This window comes from Epinephelus lanceolatus, chromosome 13 (genome assembly GCF_041903045.1).
Source record: "Epinephelus lanceolatus isolate andai-2023 chromosome 13, ASM4190304v1, whole genome shotgun sequence".
NCBI classification, from domain to species: Eukaryota; Metazoa; Chordata; class Actinopteri; order Perciformes; family Serranidae; genus Epinephelus; species Epinephelus lanceolatus.
Window position 1 is genome coordinate 24216148 of NC_135746.1, and position 26932 is coordinate 24243079.

A 26932-nucleotide genomic window follows, 5' to 3' on the forward strand; every position below is an offset into this window, starting at 1 on the left:
GGCAGTCAGCAGCCTCTGTCGCTTGCCAATTGCATTACTTGTGGTTGTATTTCACAAAATCTGCACCACAATTCCCATAAATCCTGTTTTGCTTTGTTTAAAATGAAGAGACTCTGTTCACCATCTGCCATTGTGACAAACAGAGAGCTTTAACTCAGCACTTGAACTCATCTTGAGTTGTTTTATGGAGTGAGAGAACCTTATGTTTTCTGAAAAGAAGAAAAAAGGAATACTGGGATCCAGCTTTTGTCTTGTTACATCAAACCTTGCCTCACACAGTGTAAACTGCTATGTAGAGGCCTGTAAAGACATTATGATGATCTTTTACTGTTTAAAGAATTAATGTTTCCCTCTCAATCATCACTTATGACCCAGTAGAAGTGTGGGGCGATGTTTTTATCTGCCGAGACTCCTGCCCTCTGCTTGTATTTTCTTCTTATTTTGCTGTTTGGGACGCTCTGGGCACATCTCTCAGGTAAGGTCGGGACTTTATAAAAAGGTAGGGAGCAGGTGCCAGACCGTAAGTAACACGCATCCCAAAGGAAGCTATGAAAATCACAAACACAGTGTCAAAAAACACAAATATAGCAAGGCGAATTATCACACAGTTGGCTTTTGCTTTTACTTACTTACACTACCAATACTGTTAACAAACAGCAGCCAACAGTTCTTGTATAGTGTACCTTTAAAAAAGGGTAAGGACAGGTTGTTTATTAGGAAGGTAGTGCCATGTACATGGAGCCAATACAATCATTGCAAATAAACAACTGTATCTCCATTATATGGCGTTCATTCTCATTACCTTCACCAGGACGTTGAGGGTGCCAGGGCTGGAGCCGTCAGGGGTGGTGAGGAGATAGTTGAAGTCAATACAGTGAGTGTCATTCTCCTTCATGACAGGCAGCTGAAACCTGGCCTTCTCCCCGACATCGTACTGAGAGACGTCCACATACATGTAGGAACCTGGACACAGACACAAAAACAAGAAGTGAGTCAAAAAACATAACAACACATGTAATTCGAGGTGAATCGGGTTCACAGAGATTGTGAATCAGCTCGTTTTTGTTTGCAGCTGTTTGTGCTTGTACACCACACACTCATCACATACCTCACTGCTTGAACAGACAAGCAGTGGTGCCCTTTAAGGAGGAAGTTAATGTGTATGACTGGACTTGTCAAAGAGTAGGTTGTATGCCCACTGCCTCTGTTACATGTACCTACAGGACTTAAACGACTCTCACTGCTGCTGTGTAGCTTAAAAATAATCCTTGTTGAGGACATGACAGACAGCAGCAACAGTTCTGTGAACCAGGCAATTAAAGTCAGCGAATACAAGTGTAAAAAAGAAAGCTAATTTAAAGCTCTTTGCTTGCAGGCAGGCTTAGCAGACCTTTTTTTGACAAAGACAACCTCAATATCAGCGAACGCTGTACAAATGTTCTCTCATTTTATCTACACTTTGTTTTGACTCAGAGATAACAAAACAGTTGTGTTGATGCTGAAAGCCTGTGCAGACCTACTTCTTTTTCCACTTCTTCTTTCTTTTTACAGCCTGGTATGACAAACTGTTATGGTCTCAACAGCTTATTTCATTCTTCATGACAACTGTACGGGGGATGAATTTTACATAACTCACCCCGTTACATTTAATTAAGGCTTAAAGTTACGCATAATTAGGAACAGGTCGCTTTGAGTGACAGGCTGTCTGATGATAGTGTCCAGTCAGCTCCAACCCTCAAGCGGGATTTATACTTGTGCGGCAGACCCTATACCATAGCCCATGCACGACGCCTATGCCGTTGTGAGCATTTACACTTGTGTGGTGGTGTGTCTGTGTCACTTTGCAGTTACACCTCCAAAACCCTAGTCGGCGGCGGAGGTTTCTGTGAAGTGCTGTTAAGTTTACTTCAAACATGGCTTAATAGCGACAGTTTCAAACCCAAGTACAGAAATGTGCTACGCTATAACTCACAGTGTTCACAGACAAAGCACTTGTCTTCATCTGGACACATTTTCCCCTCAAATACAACATGCTAATGTTATTAGCACACGCCTATGTAGTTACATTTTTGGGGAGGTGCACATCAGGCTATGGCGTAGGTTACTGCGTAGGCTCCATGTCAACGCAGAGCCTACGCGGTAGCTACGGTGTCGATTCAACGCAGAAGTATAAATTCTGCATCACTCCTCCACAATGCCAGCCTCTCGCCCAAATATGGTCACTTCTGGCTCCAAAAACCAAACTTGAGGCTTCGGAGTGGTGGTCGACAATCCAATAGGTGATGTCGCGGAAGCTACGTCCATTATATTTTCTATCATCAGGAATGAATGAGGGGATTGATAGAGAATTGGACTGATAACCTGAATCGATAATGGCATTGGTATACTGCATATTCTGGTTTTTCTGAATTACTGAAAATGTAGGGTTTTTTTAACCTTTATTTGGCGTTGGTTCTGTTGTCTTTTGTGATGCTTGTCACTTTTTAACTTCATTGTACATTCCGTGGTTTGCATGCGACAAATAAAATCAAATACAATCTTATAATAACCCTTTACCTCCTTCTGTAGCCCTCTGATAGTTAGTCCTGTGACTACACTGTGCGTTTAAGCTGAGTCAATAACACACTAAACTCCAACATCTGAATTTAATCCATGACCACCTGATTTCTGTCATCTAGGAAACAAAGAGCTGGAAACCGAGGAGAACTCCCAACATTCCCCTGCTCTTTGTCCCTGCCTGGCCTTCACTCTTTGACACAGACACTTTGAAGCTGCGAGTTTCTTGTCATGAGAACAAAAAACCAAAAGAGCCTTTATTCTTTCCCTTTGTGTTTGCATGTTTTTACTCACTTCTGTTTCTCTCGTTCCTTTTGGGCTTATGGTACAAGAATCAGTCATCGCTTCCCCTCCGCCCGACACATAAAACAAACCCCAGTTACTATGGCTGTGTTATTTGTTTCTCCTTTGTGATTGTGAGACTGCCAACAACAAATAAACACAGGAAATTGGAAATAGAATACATATCCTACATTTTATGTTATGATGAAATCACACAAATTTATTTCTTCTTCACTTCCTTGTCCTTTCATCTTCTCTTCACTTAATTCCCTGTGTCCTTTTCATTTCTGTATATGAACTGTGCAGCTTCCAGATGATAATTGTTTTGTGTCAGTGTTAAAGCAGAGGTAAACAGTATGTCAACTAAAAAAATGAGTGAAGCTTGATCAAAATCATGTGAAGTTGCCAGTTGCAGCATACTTCATGCCACAATGGTACCATTCGCTGCAGTTTCCACAGACTCCTTAACCACACTCGTCAAATTTTTCCACAGCCTGCAACATATCATTACCTGCAACAACCCAGCAGTGTCACATGATTAATTGCATTTTTCATAGCTATCCCCTGGGCTATATTTTTCTGGCTTACTTGTTTTGTTTGCATCATGTTCCTCCTCTCTCTGCTGATTTCAAACATAAATCCGTTGGTTTTGTTATTCTAATACGATGGGACTCTGGAGGAAGTTTTCAGTCACTCACGATGAGAAAGATGAGTGAGCCGAGAATAAATGTACACTGTTTGTACTGTCACCACTGAGCAAAACACCCTGTGCCCATTGTAGGTGACTGCGGGAAATGGAGCTCGAAATAATACATAATCTGGGTGTGCTGTCAGGGCGGTCAGTCAGCCTGTCCAGATGTTCCAGTAATCAGCTCAGACCTCAACCAGATGTCGTTCCAGTGAAATATGATGAAATTTGATCCTTTCCTGCCTGATGTCTAATCTCACATTAGCTCATTACAAACTGACAGAAAGTAGCCATGATAGTGTTTGATTCTATTTGTGGGGTAGAACTGAACTTCATAAATAGAACTAGAGGTGAAAAAATACATAAAATAAATTAACTAGCTAGATAAACGATTAATCATATATGTCATATATATGTCTCTCAAATGTGAGGATTTGCTGCCGCTCTCTATTTTATATTGTTGTAAATTTAATATCTTTGGGTTCTAGACTCTTGACTGGAAAAATAACTGAGCAATATAAAGATATCACTGTGGCCTCGGGGAAACTGTGATGGGTATTTGTTTCCGTATTCTCTGACAGTTTATAGGTTAAGCTATTAGTCCACTTTCTGAAATGATAATTGATGGATTGATCAGCGATGAAGACAATTCCATCGTTAGTTGCAGCCATAAATAGAACAGAAATAAAACAGGAAAAAACAGAATAGAGTAGAATATAACAGACCAAAATAGAACAGCACACACTAGAGTAAAACAGAACAGGACAGAACTCAACAAAACAAAACTTAACAGAACAGAATGTAATAGAGTCGAACACAATAGAAAACAAGAGCACAGAACACAATAGAGTAGAATAGAACAAAATACAACAGAGCAGAAGAGAACAACATAGAACAGCACAGAGTAGAGTAGAATAGAACAAAACAAAGTACAGTAGATCCTAACACAGAACAAGGCAGAACCAAATAGAGTAGACTAGACTAGACTAGAATAGACTAGACTAGAATAGAATAGAATAGGACAAAACAAAATAACAGAATGCAATAGAGTACAATAGAACACAGTAGTGTATAACAGAACAGAACAAAATAGAACAACATAGATTAGTAGAGTAGAACAGAACACAATAGAGTATAATAGAATAGAACAGAAAAGAATCAAACATCAGAGTAGATTAGAGTAGCACAAAATGGAAAGGAACATAAAAGAATGTATTAGAACAGAAAAGAATAGAGTAGAATAGAACATAACAGATTAAAGTAGAAGAGAACATAAAACAGTACAACAAAACACAACACAATAGAACAGAACAGAAAAGGACAGAACTCAATAGAACAAAACGAAACACAACAGAACGCAACAGAGTAGAAGAGAACAAAAAACAAGAGCACAGAACAGGATAGAGTAGAATAAAACAGAACAGAATATAATAGCGTATAATGGAATAGACCAGAATAGAATAGAGCAGAATAGCAGAAAACAGAACAGAATAGAGTAGAAGAGATAGGAACAGCACAGAACAAAATGAAACATTTCTCAATAGAATAGAATAGAATAGAATATGCTCCAGTGAAACAAACACGACACTCGGTCCTAACTGGTTAAATTTATTTGCATATTATAGCATACACACACAATATGCTGTATACAATGGGCTGTAGGACAATAGTGATTATCACTTATTGTTCAGCTAATCTACTGTGAGAAAACACTTTTCTCTGCAGAATACAGCTCAACATAACAGGCTTTCAACTGGTGCGCGCGTACACGTACACACACACACACACACACACACACACACACACACACACCAGCTTTTCAAAACCAACACTGTACCCTAGTTATTGGATTGTCTCTTCCTTTCTCTCTTGATCTCTCTCCTCTTTTTCTGTCATTACCACCCCACCATCACCTCCACACACACACACACACACACACACACACACACACACACACACACACACACACTTCTCTTCCAGCCATAGCAGTATTAGAATAATCCCACTTCTTGGTTCTGGGTGCCACCAACAAGACACAAAAATGAGGGCGTCCAAACTGGACCACGGCCAATCAGACCGGAAACAATACCAGGCCAGCACCATTCTCTCACTCCATCTCTGTAATCTACATCCATCCAAAATGAACACACGGAGGATGTCACTCCTATTCCTTCTTTTTTGGCACTGATACTAAGATGGTGACATGAGAAAAGTGCCATTAAGATGGCTGCCAAGATGGTGCTCCAGCTAAAAATACTGCCATCAGTCAGAGACCCAGATATGTCACAACACACACAACATGGCAAAAATATAACTTTTAGCATTTCAGCTAACCATAATACTCCCTGAAAAAATCATAACATCATGTAGGTATAGGGAAATTTAGCTGAATAGTATTTGGTACACAGGCAATGTCCATCATGTTGAAGCCTTACTCCCTTATGGTAATAATATTCCATAATATTCAATAAATTATTCAAATGCTTAAGCCAGTAGAGAAAGAACAATAACAACACCTAATCTGAGACAAAAATGGAAAATATAAGTAATAAAAAACTGATGGTACATGCTAAGAAAGCAGACCTCGTGATGCCAAGAACATCTGACACCTGCCAGTTTCTAAAATGGCTGATGTCTTTGAACTGCCAAAGTCTAAAATGGCCGCTAACAGAATGACGACACAATATAACGATGAGGCTAAAAATACCCCCGTGACAGCCTTAAGACCTAGATATGTCACATAACAACAACAGCAGCAGCGTCGTAGATACTAGATAGTCTTCTTCAGCAAAATAGTAACAGCCTGCTGTTGGGAGCTAATGGGAGCGTCTTGCATTCAGCATTTTATGATACCAGCCACATCAGGTGGGCTACACAAACATGCAGCTTGTCCACAATAAAAAAAAGATAATTTGTTTTTTAAGCACCGTATGAATCACAACTGCTTGTGTCTCCTCAGCTCGTATTAAATATCCAAGCCTCTCAATCACTGCTCTTCATCCTATGTCCAAGTAAAAAATCCAAGTGTTTTCCATTTGTTGCTCCCAGACTGTGGAATCATTTTCCACTCACTATTCAGTCTTTCCGTTCCACTGGGATTTCTATAAACCTGTATTTAAGATCTGACTTAATAATGTAGTGTTTTTGAACATTGACGTGTCACTGGAGACTGATTTCTCAGCACTTTCACCAATATTTGTTGCTTTTTGGCTTATAAAATGTTCGTGTGACGTCTTCAAATGTGCTGTTTTATAAACCAAAGGACATTTAATTTGCGACCGTATAATACAAAGAAAGAGCCATAAATCTTCTCATTTAAGAACCTATTACCACAGAATTTTTTTTTCTCAAAAAATATTTCAAATGCTGAATATCTCAAACAGTTTCAACACTCATTTTCCAGCGTACTGATACACCAATATCAGCCGTGCTTTTTCGCTCTCTCAAGGATCAGACACGCAACACCAACATCAAACTAGCGGTGACAAAGGCTAACCTTTGCATCACCTCATGTTGCCTGTCTTGACCAAAACGTTGCACTTGAATACCCTGCAAAACTACAGCCGACGGCCAACTAACATGTACATTCTGCTCCAGCATGTGAGGAAAGAACTCTCCATACCACCAGATGGCAGTAGTATTGGTTATTAAACAGGGAAAACAGAAGAAAGACAGGGCAGATTCAAGACGACAGTAAGCCAGTTAGCACAAAAACAACACAACTTGATGTTAAGAGAACGAACAATATCCACTGTACACTAGTGAATAATTACACAAACAGTTATCAACCATTTCTGCTACAGATCTCAATGGCTGAAAAAAATATTCTACCTAATGTAACAAGTTTGTTTCAATCTCACGTCTCTTGACTTTAGATGTCTGTTTGCTTTCCTCACTTCAGTTTTCTCTTGCACTGAGCTGAACTGCCAATCAGTGATCCCCTGGCCAACTAGTGTGACAGACACTAACCAATAGCCCAACACTGACCAATGGCTGACCGTCAGCTTGGTGTCTCAGGGCCCTAATACTGTAAATGCTTAAAATATAAATGTACAATTTATAATTTAATTCTTACCACTGTTACACGGGGTATATATGATTAAAATACAATGTGGTCCAATGCATTTAAAATAGGACTTTTGGGAAGCCTATTGTTTATGTTTTGCAGAGACTGTGTCAGAGAGGTTTGATTTAATGCTAATTTTAAAGCTGCATGTTTTGTGTTGCTGTAACCATCATTATTCGCTCATTATTAAAACATCCAGTGGATGAGAGACCAGCTCCACTGCGGTCAAAATGCCTTTTTTCCTCCTCCCTTATTAGACAGTACACTGTGGAGAACAAGAGGAAAGAGAGGGAGGGACATGCAAAGAACAGCATGCCAAATAGATTTAGAGTGGTACTGGCTGACAACATTATGAGTCAAGAGTATCTGCTTTAGTCCACTGAGCCACAGAGCCCCAGCCCATGAATGTTCAACTGGCACAACGCACGTTGCCAGCGTAGCATCTAGACCCTGCCACGGCGGCTAGTGCCAACATCAGCCCCCAAAGAGATTACACAGAATAGTTTTAGCTCTATTACAAAAACTGCCAAACCATCCCTCCACACTCAACACTGCCTTAAGCACAAATGGTGATTAGCAACTGGGACGAACCAATGTGGATTAGAAGGGACAAAAGTATAATTGTTGGCTGATTATCTGATGACTGAAACTGTTCTGCATACAGCACTAAGATGACTCCTTCTCTTCTGCCAATACTTTTGACAATATATAACACCATGAACTAATGATCAGACAATGAACTTACTCTCAAAGGTCTTTCAGGTGTCAAATACTCTTAACTACCCCCCCCCCCTTAAACAAAGGGAATGGGTATCCCTTTGTTTAAGGGTCAAAAGCCCAAAAGGTTTACCGCCTATCCCCTCAATCATGCCATGCCCTCAGGGAGACTGCAGCCAGACCGGAGTACTTCTAAATTACTGGTGGCCTGACACAACAACAATTCTAATAATAGGCATTACCAATGTGTCCCTGGGCAAGGCATTTAAGCTACCAACTCAACCCCTCACCCATTTCCTGCTACTTCTTCCAAACACAAAACCTAGCCAAGTGCTGTATCTGTAATCCCCTCCAGCAACCTCGTTTTCTATCCACAGCACTCCGGTCCCACACCCTGCTGGCATTATTAACTCATCAAATGTCAGTTCATGCTCCTCTACCTTTAGGCAACGTTCCAATCCCCCCACACCTCCACCCCCATCACATTCAGCAACTAACATACAAACATCTCTACACCATTAACCTGCCCTGCCATCCTCGTGCCCCTGCTCATCCCGCTAGTTTCTACAGGAGTTAATGTTATGCTAATGTCAGGCATTACTTCGCCGCTCTTCGGCCGAGGTATTTAACCTCTTCAAACTGCCAACCCCAGCCTCTCTGTACAGCGACACCACTTGGTATTAATATCACTAAATGCTAGACTTTGGCTCTGTACCACTGGGCCTAAATATAAGCAAGACCACATGCACCCACCAGACAGCAGGTACACACACACACACACACACCTTGGGAGTGTTTTGTGTGTTTGTGTGAAAGTCGTAAAGAGCTGTCGTTGAACTGAACCTTTCTCTAAATGTCAGCAAGCCTGTGTTGTCATGATGATAAGCATGAGAGATAAATAACGGCATTACATTGTCATGGTAACAAAGTCATAATCTCCCACAACAGAGGAGGAGAGGAGAAGAGAGGAGAGCATAGGAGAGGAAACGAGTCAAAGGAGACTAGAGGACAGGAAAGGAGATGAGAAAAGAGGATAAGAAAGGAAAGGAGACTATAGGGGAGGAAAAGAGGGGAGATGAGAAAAAGGGAGACAAACAGACGAGAGGACAGGAAAGGTGAGGAGGAAAGGAAAGGAAAGGAAAGGAAAGGAAAGGAAAGGAGGAATCTATAGGTGAGGAAAAGAGGGGAAATGAGCAGAAAGGAGACAAAATGAGACCAGAGGCCAGGAAAGGAGAGGCAACAAGAGGAAAGGAAAGGAAAGGAAAGGAAAGGAAAAGGGAAGAGAGGAAACAAAAGCAGAGGAGAGGAAAGGAGACAAAAGGAGACTAGAAGACAGGAAAGGAGGGGAGACAAGAGGATAGGAAAGGGGAAGAGAGGAAAGGGGAGAAGAGGGAGGAGACAGGACAAGAGGAAAGGAGAGGGGGGGGAAAGGAGACAACAGAAGACTTACGGACAGGGAAGGAGGAGACAAGAGGATATGAGAGGAAAGGAAAGAAGTGGAAAGGAGATGAGAGAAGAGGGAAAGAGAGGAGACAAAAGGAGACTAGAGGAGAGGAGATGAGAGAAGAGGCAAGGGAAGAGAGTAAAAGGAGACAAACAGAGACAAGACAAGACAAGACAAGAAAGAAGAGGAGATGAGAGGAGTCTAGAGGAAAGGAAAGAAACAGAGAGGAGAAGAGAAGATAGAGGGCAAGATATAAAAAATATGAACTCAAACATGTTTGTGGTTGTGACATTTCAACATGGTTTCCTCACTGTCACTGTGGTTAACGCCATTGTTCATACAGCAGTCAACATTCATACTCTGCGGTTTTAATTTCGTAAAGCCAGTTACTATCTCAACATAGCATGGCTGGTTATTGTTATAACATTTTGCTTTTAAGATTGTAAAGTAGGCAACCTTCCCTGTTCCCTGCCGTTGATTAATGACCTCATATTCTGTTAATTAGACCCTCAGCCCTGAGGCAGAAAGATTTAATTTCCCCTTCATCATCACCACGGAGAAAAAAAACAACTGATTAAAGAGGAGAGGAGAGGGTGTCTTAGAAAAGAGGAGAGAGGGAAGAAATGTGGATGAGATACGGAAGAGGACGGAGTGTCAGAGGTGAACGAAGTATTCAGATACCAACATTGTAAAAATACTCCATTACAAGTAGTCCTGCATTCAAACTCCTGCTTACAGGAGCCATGTGTCGGATTTAGAGGGACCTAATGGCTAAAATGGAACGTAACATTCATTATAGGGATGACGACCATTAAACGTTAATCACCGAAATTTTTTGTGACCAGTAACGCACGTCAGTCTATGGGTTAATTTTGCTGCTCTTCAGTTCACTGCACTGCACACCACCTGAGTCTGCTGGGAGTTAGCTTGTGGCGCTGCTGATTCTGTGATTACTGTATGTAACAGTGTCCTGACCCAACATAGTTTCTATAAAAACATGGTGGCCACCCTACGGTCTCCCCTCAGATCGCCCTGGTGAGTAAGCGGCTCAATCTTGAGCCGCAACCCCCTTTAGCAGTGTTAGCTCCGTTAGCACCATTAGCAGTGTATGCACAGCTAGTGGTGCTAAAGTAGTTAACCATGCTAAAATGGTTTTGCTGCTCAAAATGAAGCTGCTTATTCACTGGGGCTACCTGGGGGATGACTGGAGGGTGGCCACCATGTTTTCGCAGCAATGTCATCCTGCCACCAGATGCCATTCCCCCACTAGGACGCCATTACCAGTGGTAATCGCCACAGCAGTGCTGCTAGTTAGCTCCCACACGACTCAAGTTGTGCGCAGCGCAGAGCAGCCAAGGCTAATATTAGCTATTGCATTTTATGTCATTTGTTCTTCAAAATTAATCAGTAGTTACCGGTGAGTGGGTGTTTGGCACATGAAGCCAAAAAGCCTTATGTCTGCCATATGAAATTAACCAGATGAGCGGCACTGCTTCCGCAACAATGGGCCTATAGAACCAGCCCAATGGAGACTTCCTCTAGCCGAGCCGGCTGCTTCCAGTTTAGCGGTCTGCTAACTTGAATGGTGATGAAATGATTTAATCTTGCAGCTCTTCTAGACTTTCAAAATATTACTGGACCGAATCAATTAACTTCTGATAGTGAAATGAGCCATTTCGTGGGAGTTGTGGCGCTCAAAAAACGCCATCTACTGATTTACAGATGTCTTTTTCTGGGCCCAATTGCATCACGTAACAGACTCAGGAGTTGCATTTCCACTGTTTGGCCTCTAAGAAAATTCAAAGAGGGCCTGTCTCTTTCATGGTGTCTGTCATGTAGCCCAGAATGGACAAACCAAACACTGGCTCTAAAGAGGGCCTTTCATGCTTTTACTCTTAGGTGGTAGCTTGAATTTGGGGGTGTGAACGCACCCTGAAGACCACCGTGGGTTCTCCTACATGCTTGGACAGAGAGGGGTTACAGGAGGGGTATTCAGTTGGGACCTCACTGCTAAATTCCACGACATCCTAGACACTACTCCTTTAAGTAGAAGCGTACATGTGTACAAGTATTTTCAAAATGTACTTTTTTTGTAAAAAATTTAAGTGTTGGTTCTGCAGAGAAATGTAGATAAACAATAAAGATCAAAACTGTACTTAAGAACAGTATTTGAGTAAATGTACTCAGTTACTTTCCCCCACAATGAGGTGTTGAAAAAGCGGATGACAGAGACAGGAGAAAGAAAGTCACCTTGTGGCAGGTCTGGTGAGACGTATGGCACTTCCTGGGTGTTGATGTGCGTCCAGTCAAAGTCATCATAGGGATCTTGCTGGTAATCACACTGAGAGAAGCCCTCATCAAACGTACAGCTCCCTGTAGAGAGAAACACAATAAGATTTAGTTCACCTCATAGCATCAATGATTATTGACTTGAATGAACAAAACTAATTACTTGTACTGCAACATGTATTCTCTGTGGTTTATGCAGTAAAACTTTTGATCCTTTCCTGTGCGCTGTTTTTCTGTGCGTGTCTGTGTCTCAGCTCATTAACAAACCACCAGGAGTCTGGGCTCCAGCAGTCATCACTCAAGGCCAGTCAGGATCACCTCTGACTCAACCATCAGGGCCTTCAGCTGATCATCTGAGCCCATCGCCACTGCCTCGGGACAACCATGTGTGAGCTGGACGCCCCTGGCCCAGCCAAAGCAGAAAGATGCTCTAATGCAGAGAGACGCCACTTGTCCCTGATGGCTAGCTGAAACAATCAACTTCCAATGATATGTGGCTTGTACTGGCAATATCGCTGATAGAAATAACATGCTGGCGACTGCTAGCGATCTGATTCATTGACCTACAAGTGATGCACGGCTTGTGTTAATAAAATGGCTCGGAGAGATGCGGCTAAGAAAAGCCACAATGCCATCTGATTCAAGTCACTGGTAGTTAGTGATCACAGATATGTGACCTTCTTGACATTGGCCAAAGTAAGAAAAGAGTAATCATCCATATATAGTTTTATAGTAGTGATTTGAATCATCACATAGTAAGCTTCGGTATTACATATAGTATACAGTAGTTGTAAGTAATCATCTAATCGTTTCAGCTCTGATTAAAATAACCAAGCCCAAGACGACTATGAATCGTTAATCACAATATCATAGTGATTTATGGCCCAGCTCCAGGCTAAAGCCCAGTTTGACCATAACATGGAAACAAACACATAAGAGCCTGCACAGTTTCAAGACCAGTTAATAACTGGAGGTGCTGGACACATTAGATTTGCAAAGGGAAAGATAGGCTGGACCAGGGGTGTCAAACATATGGCTCGCTGGCCAGGGCCAGCCCGCCAAAGGGTCCAATCAATACCCTTTTTCCACCAAAGTTAGCATGTATACATATGTTTTTTAAACACGGGAAACTCCCTAAGAATAGGTGATAGACTGCTTTCCCATTGCCAGTAGACGAGTATGCCTTTCTTTCTTTTTTTTTCTGGTGTTTCACGTTCAAAGTCACAGACATGCTAGAACGCAGGTTGGTAAACCGTACGGTGGTTGCTTCTTTATGTATCTGTTACGTATTCCGACTCTCTCAAACACAGTGCCAGCAAAAAAATTGGGACAATGTTGGAACGCTGCTTGAACAGAGACAGAGGGTGTTTTGTGGCAGCACGTCATTGCATCGCACCAGAAAATGGGCTAAAACCCTGCTGTCATGTTTCCATTACTGCTGATCGAAGCAGATCCGAGCTAGACCTGATAAGTACCCGTGACCACTGCGGAGTCATTTGTTACAAGAGCAAGTGCCTTCCCCACAAAAGAAAAAGGCCTCATGTTAGTGGATGTTAGTGTGATTTTTGTCCAGTGGGAAAGGGGCTCAAGATACACATACGACATGTTTGTATCATATCCACCACCAATAAGAAACTAAAGCTATTCAAGAGCAAGCCACCAGCACTGCCAGCAATATAAATCTCCTAACATTCAGTTGCAGCTTTGCTACCTGTGTCCTAGAGCGAGCTGCGGCGCCTGTGATGGAGAGCAGAACGACAGGCCCTCAGATACCCCACTGATCTGAGCTCCCGCTACAGAGGGATACCAAGAGGTGACAGCCGCCGCCGGAGGAGAAACAAGTTAACATCAAACTAAGCGACTGTCTTCGGCTGCCGGCTGTATGGTTGGCTGTGACTCACAGCCTCAGAGATACACTGGATTGCATTCCCCTCAGCGTCATTCTTTAAACCGGCCCTTCTCTCCGTGCAATTCAGTTCGCTCTCATTCAATTCAATTAAGTCTTTGTCACAGCAATTTACCTCCGGACATAATGCGAAAAATGCTGGGACATGTAGAGGGCACAAAGTACAGAACGACAACACGCATTTTTCTACTGCAAACTATTCTTTTATGAATTCAACTTGGACGTACAAATCTAATTCTACTGATGTCTAACAAATACTGCTGCTGCTGCTGTGTGTAAAGCTCCATGACTTTCTGTCTCCCACAGTGTGTGTGTCAGTTTACATCTTGCTGTCCGGTTGCTCTCTCTGCATGGGTTAAAAGAGCAATGAGTGTAACTCTGGGGTGTATAGTGTGTTTGCATGCGTATCTGGGAACATACTGCATCTAAAAACCAGTATACCAGCATATATTAAACAATTAGGGTTGCAACTAACAATTATTTTCTTTGCTGATGATTATTTTCTTGATTAATCAATTAGTTGTTTGGTCTATGAAATGTCAGAAAATGGTGGAAAATGTCGATCAGTGTTTTCTAAAGCCCAAGATGACGTCCTAAAGTGTCTTAGTTTGTCCACAACCTAAAGATATTCAGTTTATTTTTTTAGAAGAGTAAAAAAACAGAAGGTTTTCACAGGGTTAAGGTTAGGGTTAGAATAAGAGAAAATTTATCTTTTTTTTCTTAAATAATCACCCATATCAATCAATTATCAAATTAGTCTGCCATTAATTTAATAGCTGGCAGCTAATTGATTAATTGTTGCAGCTCTAAAAACAATAGGAGGCAAACGACTATGCCGTAACACTCCATGTTAAATATCACATAACATGACACGTTAATGGATGTTGTACCCAAAAACTGAGGATGAGTTTGGAAATGTGTGTGTTTTTAGATGTAAAGCACCTCATTCGTGTGTTTAGCTTTCCCCTGCAATCACCAGCGAGTATGGAAAATGTACGTATGTCTTCTGTTACTAACTGCATATATACAGAAAGGGTAACCTTGTCCATGTTTTGCAGCTATGGTAGAAAACATCATCCTTTGTTAACGACAGAATAGTAAGCTTCCCATTTTCTTTCTCATTATGCCTTTTTTATGCAACATATTTCCATATCTACAACTCTTTAAACCACTCAAATTCTATCCAGATTTGTGTACATTCTCCTGATGGGTTGTAGAAATGACCACATGCACAGCAGCAGCACTACAGGGTTCTTTGTAAGAGTAGAGCTTTGCTGAAATTAAACTGTGTATCTTTGTTCCCAAAAGGCTCAATCATTCAGACGCTCGGTAAATATGATGTTCAAGTTTAATTAGCAAGGTGGGAGCATTTAAAATACCAGCTATAGCTGTTTAATTATGACGATCTTTGATTAGTTTGCAATCTATGATGAGACAAGACAAGCAGCTGTCATCCGCCGGTATCCAATATTAGGTTTGATTGTTAATGTGCATGATAACACTGTGTATTATGTTAGCACAGAGGCACTGCAGTTTACTGCTAAGCGTGCCTGAAAGTGCGACGGGCATTTAAAGTAGAGTATCAGGTGAATATTTAAAAAGGGAAGGTGACTGTCACAGCAACAGTTAAGGGCCCTGAAACACCAAGGCAAGCCGAGCGAGCATCAGTGAGCATCTGTCACACTGGTTTTTGCGGTATGTCCCGCACAGTTGGTACTTGTCGACCCTTGTCATCTTTTTTTAGCGGATTAATTAGCGGATATTGAATTATCGCCTGACCCTGCATTAAGTGAAATCACTCTGATTGACAGTGCAGCTCAGCGCATGAAAAGAGAAACAGAAGTGAGGAAAGTAAACAATCATGTTATGAGGGAGTGAGTTCGAAACAAACTTTGTAAGAATAGGAAAGATGAGCTCTTTATCAAAAACAGTTCCTAATTGTTTGTCATTACGTGTTCTTTCAACATGGGTTTGTGTTGTTAACGTGCTACCTGGCTAACTAGCATCTTGAATCCGTCCTATTAGTCTTTTAATTTACCTATTTAAATGATGAATACAGACTGCTGGTGTGGAGAGTTATATCCTTTCATGCAGGCGCAGAATCTACATATTAGCTGGCTGTTTGCCTGTTATGTTGGCAGTGTGTTCAAGTGCAACTTTCTGGCCCAGACACAGGTGATGCAACAGTCGTCCTTCATCGCCACTAGCTCTTTGATGTCGGTTGGGTGTGTCTGGGCCTCCAGAAAAATGAATGACAATACCAGTCATATGTAAGTTATTTTTAATAAAGGTAAGATTAAAAACCAAGATCATTCATTCATTGTGCCATGACTGGAGTGTTGTGTTCAGTCCTGCTGGTGACTTTGTGGGCGTTAGTTTAGTGTATTGCCTATGAAGTTTTGTGTGCTCTCTGTGAGTGCTCTCTGTCATAGTTTTGGAACTGCAGAAGTGCTTAGCCTTGGTTTACATGCTACGGCACTTGTTTGGCCTTGTTTAACTTTGTTGAACTACAGAATACATACAGAAGCTCTATTCACTTTCAAAGCCTCTTTTTTTCTGGAATTTCTGCCTCTGAAAGCAGTCTACAGTTTACAACAAAATTGGATTTAAACCCACCGTGTTTAAAATATGTGCTGCGGGCTTTTAACTGTGCACACACATAATTCCACTCAGCTCTGATATAGTGCCATGGTAGAAGAGGTATTTTGCCTTGGCTTAGCAGTGAAGAAAAACATGTCCTTGTTTTAAATTTGTGCTTTACTGACTGGTTTCAAAGAACATTTCTCAATCATACAGCATTCCTCTCTTTTTCGTCTGCACACCTCTGATAGACATTCTCACTGCTTTCAGCTGCGAACATACTGAACAAAGTAGCTGTGTGTCCATGTGTGTATGGGAGTGTGCGTGTGTGTGTGTGTGTGTGCGAGTCCGCTGAAAAGGGGATCTGCAGAAACCAAATATGTGTGAAACTGTCGCCGCACACACACACACACACACACACACACACAGCTAACACGCCCACGTTCTCAGTTAACACTTCTCTCTTTCCTCAATGTCCTGCCAACTTAAACCAACACACACATCAACAGACACATGCATCTGACAGGGAATCGTTGTTGCCAATAATGACAAGAGCAGACCTTGAGCTATTATTTTACCTCTGCCTCTTACCTTCAGCCATGCCAAAATGTTATGCGAGGCTAAAATCTATCCATCCATCTACCTAGCTATGGATCAAGTGTCTTTCTATGATTGTTTCTTTAATAATTACACATAAATAATCAAACTCTGACAAACACTGAGCTCTGTTACTGGAACAAACTAATTAAACCTGCAATAACTGATTTTGGGGGCAGCATTAACAAGCACAAAGCTGACTCTTGAGTTTATATGACAACTTTTTAAGCAAACATCTGCCTGTTCATACATGCAGCAGACACAGAGCAACTCTGACATTCATTTGAAATCCTATTTAAGGCGACCCAATGAATGTAAATGCAACATTGACTCTCCTTTTAACTCTGATTTGGGAAATATCTGGCTCTTTAGCTGCTAAATGCTCCACTACATTCACCAGCTAGGTTGTTAGCATACTGTGGGTTTTTAGAACTTTTTGGCTGCAAACAAAAACAGCTGCCTAGTGAGGCCGAAAACAACACTATAAGGCCCTTTTCACACATGCACTGCAACCCTAAACTTATCTAGACATTACCTGAGGAAGCTGTATATGAGAACACAAACGTGTGAATCACTTGGATTGAACATTAAATGGACACCCTGGTACAACGTCGGTGTAATGTCTGATTGAGCCAATGTGTGAACAGAGCAGGTCATTGTCCAGAGAATTCACAGCGAGCGAGTAGGCGTGTTGATGACGTTTCTAACATTCAACAGATGCGCAAGAATACAAACATCCAAGGGTGAAGAAGAGGGTCGTTTACACAAAGACGCCAAAAATGTTTAACTGAAGAGACGACATGGCTTGGAACTTCTGTTGGTAAGGGCCAGTCGTCAGATGAATAAAAAAAATGGCGAGACACTCGGCTGTTTATGACCAAATTATGAATCGTCTTCTGTAAAGAAAACACTGCAATCGGATTGTATAAATTTTGTCATACTGTCCAACTTGTTTCACATTACACCTGCACTGAGTCAGGTACCTGCACACATCTGACATTTTTGCCAACTTCTATTTCACAGTTCAGTTCTGGGTGAAAAAAAGAACATGCTGGATGATAATAAAACAAAAGGAGGAGAATAATAATTAAATGTTCTAACGTTTTAATGCTCTGACTTCTGAATTTGTATGTCGGCTCTGTCTTTTGCACCAGCTGGAATATGAGGGCCACTTCAATCAGGTGGGATTCCAATAGTCATGTTACCTGTGGAGCTGTGCTGCTCAATATTATGAGAATAAGACAAGAACATTCTTTCAATTGTATTTCCTGAATTACCTCCGTGTTACACATATACTGTCTCAGTTTGGCATGAATTAAATGCCCCAGATTGATGATTTTAAACGTGGTGGCTAACTGAAATATTTGAACAGCACATGGTTGTTCAAAGATTTGCCGTTTTGGGTCAGGCCGCAGATTTTGTGTCAGCAGGTTGGGTCAGGTTGTGGAACAAACTGGTAATATGTAATGGCGAGGTGGGTGGCGTGAAGTTGCACATTGCGGTTCTGGCTCAAGACCTGGTCTTGAAAATCAGACCCGTGCAGGACTCTGCATCACACACACATTCATCTGATCCATTGTTATTAGAAAACTATCAATGATTGAACCGTGTCAAACATGCTCCAGAGATACAGTGTGTATTTGTGTATTTGAGCTGTGTCTGTCTGCATGTGTTAACTGTATTATATTGTATAACAAATCCCTGTGACAATTTTCCAACTATATGCACAAGTGTGTGTCCAGATGGGTCATTATTGCCCCCCTCCCCTCCATTCACAAGGACACTGAGAGAGAGAGAGAAACCGCCTGCATGCTAATCACTTCCTAATCAGCTTCTGTGATTGGCTGCCCCGCTAATGAAATAATGGCGACTCATTTGCATTATAAAATAATTAGAAGGACTTGATAAAGGCTCAAGGGCAGAGAGAGGAGCGCCACACACACACACACACACACACACACACACACACACACACACACACACACACACACACACACACACACACACACTCAGTGACACAGGACAGCCACAGCCTTTTCTAAAAGATTGTTGAATGGCATCAGACACAACATCTGCCACCGTCACTCAGACTCATTTTGTGGTGATTTGCATTGACCTCCACCTTCAGGAGGTGAGTCAAAGGAAAAAGAAGACCACGTTCATTCCCCCACTATTAGTCGAGATCAAGATTATTAGTTGGCAACACGGCAAGAATGTGTAACAATGGCTAGTTTGATTAGCTTTCCTTTTCTCCAATGTGATCTAACCGATCTGCAGAATAGGCAGTATTAAATCAGATCTAACAGCTATAGTCTGCTCACATACAAGTCCCTGGGACACGCTTAAATCAAATGAAGGTTTGAGGTGTTTTTTCTTCTTTCTCTAGACAATTCCAGAAAATCTATTATGACAAAGAGAGTCCATTATAACTAAGAGATAGCTCATTATCAAACCTAAGAATGCTATGTCAATACTTGCGCCCTTGTGCTAAGCACTCGTCCTCGGCTGTCTTAGAATACATTTCTCAAGAAGGCAACATCGCATTGGTGGAGCGTGGCCTTGATGTTGTACAATCAGTTAAAATAAACAAATACACAATGCCGCAGCACTTACATCCGACTTTGCACTAAACTGTTACTCTACATTGCCATTACTGCGAAAGGCTGTTTTTGTTTTCTATCTAATTGCAGAAATGTTTGAATTCAGCCCTTGAAGGACTCAAAAGTTTCCTCCAAAGAGATTCAATGATATTTAGGACTTAATATTCTGTAATCTGAACGCTCATAACCTGTGTTTTATTCATGAGATGATGAGTTAATGTATGGAAAAAAACAGCTAAAGCATTCAGTCCTGTGAATAGTGAAATTAGAAAAATGGCAATATAGTTTGAAAGCAAATACATCTCTCAAAAATAAATAAATAGCCTAAGTGAAGGATTTGTGGAGTTGGTTGTGCTAGTTGGTGTTTTAAAAAGAGAGGAGTTTTAGTTAAACTATTCCGTGTATGCCGGACATGAAGAAAAGTCAAGTACTTTCAGGCACACGATCGTGTCAGCATAACTTTTATGACACCAGAGAGTCTGCACATTCAACAATTTTTTTTTTATTCCGCAGCACTTTCTTTCACTGTAAATCATTTTGAGCTGGTACAATTTAAAACCTAAGTTCCTCTGACGCCTTACAAATGTGAGTCAACTGAACTGTTGAATAATTAATTCAAAGGTGTTTGAAAAGGTAAATCCAACTGGGTTAATTGAACTGAACGAAAAATATGTGCACGGGGGCAGGGACTGGGTCCAATCCTAACCTTTATCATGACTAACACTGTTTTCATTACCATGACTCGTGTATTTAAGACACTCATTTGTTCTTCAAACTACAAAAAAGAAGGATCTCTGAAGAGTTTAACTTCTTCAGCAGTGCATGCTGGGAAATCTGCTAATAGCCTGATCCTCATTCATGTCACGTCAAAAGACTTAACTACGAAGTAAGGGGCACCCATTAGCTCACCTGGTGCAGCTGGCGCCCCATGTACAGAGGCTTTGACCTTGTCGCAGTGGTTGCCAGCTCGATTCCAACCTTGACCCTTTGCTGCATGTCAACTCCCCTCTCTTTCCTCCTTTCACGCAAACAACTGTCCTGTTGATTAAAGGCAAAAAAGCCCCAAAAAATATCTTCCAGTTAAGTCAAAAGACTTCCCGTCAATAGGGCTCATGTTCATACGTTCTTAAGTGGTCTAAATATATATATATAAATATATTAAATTAACTAAAAAAAATAATAAAACCTAAAAAAATGAAACTTGGTGACATTAATTAGAAAAATAATGCCAATTCCACTAATGCCACCCCATTCCATGTTCATATCTTTTATACAAAGTGACGAAGCAGCGCAACGTTTCTGCCTTCAAGAAGCTGTCTAAAAGAGGCTTATGTCTCAGCCCTGTGACAGTCTACAGACCAGTCCAGGGTGGGCACCCAATGTGAGCTGGGTTTGGCTACAGGATGAGCAGTTACCGATTATGGATGGAGCTAATCAGATGACCATTATATCAACATGTCTCGGCCTTGATCACAAGCTGAGGCCAAACGGCATAAATCAGCTCAGGAATCTGAAGGAGCATAAACATTTTGTCACCCCAGATTAAACAAAAAAGGAATATACCTTTTTGTTTCTCTAATGTACATACAGTAAATACACTTGCTCTTTCTCCCCCTCTTTCTGACTGTCTAGTATTTATCAGCAGAGCTCTGTTTCAGTCTGCGGGCAGAGATATTATCACCAGAGAGCAGATAAGACAGGATGAGTGAAAGAGGGTGAAACAGAGGGAAAGGGTGCAAAGACATGTAGAGAAAGAGAGAAGGGAGGGGAAACAGGGAAGATCACTCTAAGCCTAACTGTACTGTACTTTAGACGTGCACACTTTTTCTTATCTGTCAGTTGCCCTGTGTCTCGCATTTCCGTCCATGTCTGTCTGTCTTTTCCTGCATTAATAAGAAGTTCAGTAAGAAGAGAAGAGGAGATGAGAGGAGAGAAGAGAAGAGAAGAGAAGAGAAGAGAAGAGAAGAGAAGAGAAGAGAAGAGAAGAGAAGAGAAGAGAAGAGAAGAGAAGAGAAGAGAAGAGAAGTGAAGTGAAGTAAAGTGAAGTGAAGTGAAGTGAAGTGAAAGAGGGAGGGAAGCTCCCATTTGCAAACGGAAATCATTTTCAAGGACAATAATTGCATTTACGTCATTAAAATCCAATTCCAACCACCAGTAATACTGTTTCCCTCCAAATCATTAAAATTTTGGCCCAGTCCAGTTAATAATTACATTTGCTGACCCGGATTTCTAATCATGTGTGGCTTTGTGGGACATTTCATAGCAGTGAATCACTGCGACGGCTTTAGTTTTTGGCTCGAATGCATGAAGACAGCTTAAACAAGGAGCGGAGAATACAAAGGAGGAGAGGAGTTTATGCAGAAATGATGGTACAGTATCATTTTACTCAGTCTGTGTTATATTAATACACACTGTCCCTTTATAATGCCCTCTTGACATTGCTCTGTACTGCGGTGTATTATACTCTGTACTCCTGTTTCTGTGTTTGTTGTTTTTAATCTGTGCATGTGTGTGTGTGTGTGTGTGTGTGTATCACTGAGTGGCCCTGACCGCCTCAAGGACACTAATAAAGTTGTACCTTATCATTTACTTTCTCTGTGTCATCTCTACTTTTTTGTTCTCTCTCCCTGCCTCTTGTTCTCTCTCTCCCTCTCGGAGAATAGGTGAAATTAGCCTGAAATGATACAAGGTGACATCAGAGAGGCTCACACACACACACACACACACACACACACACACAAACTCTCAGTCGTCACGCTTCAGTGGCCCTTGCAGCGCAGCGCGACGCCATCAAAGCCAAGACCCATATACACACACCTCGCCTGTTAAACATACACACTGGCACGCGCAATCACACACCCAAATACACATGACTTACACGGCAGCACACACACACTGTCACACACACAGTGACACTCACGCGTGCACGCACACACACTCAGAGCGGTAGTTTAATTGGAAGTGCTGAAGGCTGAAGAATTTCTCCTTCATCTCACAATGCTGTAATTGAATCTGAGACGTGTGTGTGTGTGTGTGTGTGTGTGTGTGTGCGCGCGCGCGCGCGCGTGCGTGTGTGTGTGTGTGTGTGTTCAGCTGATTCAGGAGTTTCCATTGACAGTAACAGTAAAACAGAAATGTGTGTTTTTCCTTCTGTGAGGAGCCTTTCTGTCCTTCCATCCCTGACTATCTTCTCCCCTCACCCCGCTCCTCTCTTGGGGTTAATGCCCCTTTTCAATTCAAATTCAAACTCAAGCAGTTTTCGAGCGCCACATTATTTTCCACAAACTGATGATTTGGTCGTACGGGCTCTGTGGTGAAAGGCAGCCATGACCTCCATCAACCGCATGTTGGCACTTCATTGACCGACATGTCTGGATGAGGGATGTTTCCAACAATAAAACGTTACTCACTGACCGATTCTTTTAAAACGCTGGTGCCAAGAAAATGGCACACTCGCTGTATTTTGAGTGCTTCCTTTGTGAAGATGTGACTAAATAGACTTTTGCTGTTGAATGAGGCTCTCATTGCTATGATGTAATACAGAGAAAGTTGAATGTGGTACCTGAAAACACATCTCTGCTTGGACAACCATGAACAAAAGGCACCATCAGCAGACAATGAGGCGTGAATGACTTACTAATGACCTCCCATCACAGTATCACTGTCACACAATACAATAGGAATGGTAACTGAGCTGCGAGGAACCGTCTTTTGATGCCCCTTTTTTTTTGAGCCACGTATTTGGTTTCACATGTCAACCTTATTATTAAAAGGTTCAAGCTGAAAAGGAAAATAGTGTCTCACTGTTTTTTCCATCGATGTTGCGTCAACTGTTGTCTGGAAAAGGCTGTAATGTTGCAATACTGATATCAGTTTCAGCTAGAGTTTGGATTCTATGCCCGGGCCCCATTGGGCCTGACTCGACCCGCTGGGTTTGGGCTGTAATTTCTCAATATTCCCTTGGGTTTGAATCAGGTCAGATTCTCCCCAATTTTCCTGTGATTTGCAGTTCTGGTGCATAAATGGCAAGAGTTGCATTGGACTGAATCAAAAGGGAAAAAGAGAGGAACGGGGACCACAACAAAGGCAGAGGAAGAGCAATATGGACCACATGGAGAGCAATAAAGGGATAGGGATGTAATGACCCATCAATTATGATCAACATATCGATTCAATGCTCAACGATCCAATAGCATCAATGCAAAGTGAAAACATCAGTCCATGTCATCACCTTTAGGATACACCTTTATTTAGAAATTGTACATCACTGTTTTACAGCACCAGGCGGATAGTGGCAAGCAGCAAGGAATAAAACGACGATGAGGATAATGTTATTTACGTTATATGGAAAAATACTGTCAATTTTTGGAGAAAATAGTGGTCATCAGACAAAGCACATGTCATATGTAAGCAATGCCGTTATGAGATTAAATACTCAGGAGACATGGCGCACCTGCCTGGACGGACATCTTACTCCTCTAACCTCTAGCAGCGACATTAGCTGCTCTGTTCCAACAATATTAGGCTGAAAAGAACGTGCATGCAAGCTGAAATTCAACCGTGTTCTTCTGTCAGGAGATGCAGTGACCCATTTTGACATTTAGTCTAAGCAGCAAGCTCTAGTGGACGACGCAATTATGACAAGAGCAATAGAAGAAGCCAGGCGACACTGTATAAAGATCGAAAAAGTCTAGACAGGGAGATGGTCAGGTTATTGGATGGGTCAAAGAAACACAGGACTTGGACCCATGAGACTAGTGTTTCCCGTGTGAAACCAAAAGTCGGCTACTTTCTGAATGTCACATCGTCACATCACACAGTGCAAAACCATGATTGTTTTCCTGAACCTAACAGGCAGAGGTGCCAACTGATGAAATGCTCCTGTGGGCTGTATTAGAGTTTGGGAACAAACAACGTTTGTGGTTGTATGGGGTTGAAGGACTCCCTGTAATAACACTAGACGTGGCTTTAAATTCCACATGGCAGTGACATAATTAAACAACCTTAATGAACTGTTGACAGTCAACATGACACTTAAATCCTAAATACACCACATCTCTATGGGAATAGCTCCTCTCTCCATATCTTACTTTACGTTTATCTTTGTCTGTCCAGTATAATCAGTGTGCAGTGTGTGTCCATAGATAGCTGTTAGCAGTGTTAGCAGGGGTCGAAACCTTCTCCAGACAATATCTTTATGACATTCACCTCTCTCCTGTGCTTTCTCTCTCTCTCCCTCTTACACCCCGTATCTATCTCTCCATCGTTAATCTCTATTACTATTCAAATGCTGACATTTAAAGCAACTTCACATGCAGACTGACTCACTGACTGGCTGCCAGATAAGGCAGGAGAAGAGGGGATGGGAGAGTGAGGTGGGGGGATGATGGAGAGACCGAGGGGTGAGCTTGTCACTCACAGAGAAAATTGGGAAATCCTCCTCACCTCTTCTTTACCCCCCCCCCCCCCCCCCCCCCTTTCACTCCCAACTGTGAATGAGTTCACCCCGGAGGGAGTCAGATTTCAGTGGTTCTCAGGAAAGCTGAACCATCCCCTCCTCTTTTTGTGTGTTTGTTCACCCATTTACCTCTCCCCACACCCACTTCTCTGTTTACTGTCTCCCTGTCCACCCCTTTTCTTTCTGTCTTTGTCAGTGTAGGTTACAATACAGTTTGGTACCAGAGGTTCCCATTTACAATTCACTATAAAACATAGTGCTCTGAGAACACGGACACACCTCAGGTTTTTGTCACACACAACAGGTCAACTCTCCTTTGCTTTTCTGCAGCGACGAGAGATGAACTGAAACAGGCGGAAAAGTTTCATGGCCGTCAATTAAGTCTTAAGATGACTCTCGACAATGGTAGCTTATAACGGCAACGAAAGACTAAGCCATAAACCATCCACACAATCAGATCCCATGTCAGTGTGTGTCATGCTGAATGAGTCAGGGGGGAGTAATTATTGAGCCCTCAGACGGCACTCAGCCCGGCCAAGAACCGAGAGCACAGCTGGTATTTTCTTTTAAGTAAGAAATCCCCAAACAACAAGTCTCAACAGGCCGCTTCCCTCCACCCTTCATCACACGCTTGACCTCAAAAATGCTGACTGGCTGACTCACTACAGACACTCAGCCTGTATAAACTTTAACCATATTATGACTCAAAGTGGGAAAAATCTGGGAAGTGATTAATATTTTATTGCACATCTCTTCGCCAAGCATCTAAACATCATGTGAGTGATCTGAAGGTCATAAGATGAAAGACAGGTTTTACTGCACAGCCCCGTAGACACACACAATGTAATTGAGGCTAGGTGGACAACAGGCCTGGGCAGTATCATGTTTTATAGTATATCGAATATATAGAAATCCCCACGGTATGATTTACAATAAAAGCAAAACTACAGATGCTTTCCTCTCTCGTCAACTGGCACAGAGACGCTGTATTGAGGCATGTATTGTAGTGCACAGCACGCACCACCAGAGGTCAATCTTTACTAATATAACAGGCAGCTGTGCTGAGAAGGATGGCGACTGTGAGTGGTGGGGATAACGTAACAGGACTAGCAAAAAGCCAACCAGCAACAGCAGAGTGAGTCAGTGGAGAAAAACATCCGTAGAGCCGGAATATTTTTATTTCTAGTTTGGAGAATCAAGCGCCCTGACACACTAAGCCGACAGTTAGCCGTCAGTCAATGATGGGCAGTTGCTCAGCGTCTGTCACCCTAGTTTTTGTGGGGTGTCCCCCTCTGTTGGCACTAGTCGGCCCTTGTCCTCTTTTTCAGCATAATGAATCTGCATGAGGCGGCAAAGGTTGTCAGCCAGTGAAATCCCTGTGACGGGCACTTCAGCTCAGCGCACAAGAAGAGAAACAGAGGTGAGAAAAGCAAACAAACAACTAAAGTCAAGAGGGCGCAAGATCAAAACAAACTTGTTACATTACGTAAGATTACTTTTGAGCCATCGACCTCTTTGGCAGAAACAGTTTCCAATTGTTTATTTTACTACCTACTAGAGCATGCTAAACATACTTTGTTTTTTCAGCAACTGGTTGTATTGGTAATGTGCTAACTGGCTAACTAGCATCTTGAATCTGTCCTGTTGGTCTTCTAGTTTCTCTTTTTGAATGACGAATACAAACTACCACTGCTTGTTGGTATGGAGATTTGTTTCCAGTCAGGCAGGTACATGCTAGTTGTCCGTTGG

At 41.9% G+C, this 26932-nt stretch overlaps 1 protein-coding gene across 1 annotated transcript in view; it reads right to left on the bottom strand.

The window, feature by feature from the left end:
• Positions 1-26932, bottom strand: part of ptprk (protein tyrosine phosphatase receptor type K) — a 162882-nt gene that overhangs the window by 89053 nt on the left and 46897 nt on the right. Inside the window, exons 3-4 of the mRNA XM_033649304.2 lie at positions 12004-12126; positions 803-963 (exon numbers count right to left, since the gene is read on the bottom strand). Coding sequence (XP_033505195.1) covers positions 803-963; positions 12004-12126 — 284 coding nt within the window. The remainder of the gene's footprint in view (positions 1-802; positions 964-12003; positions 12127-26932) is intronic.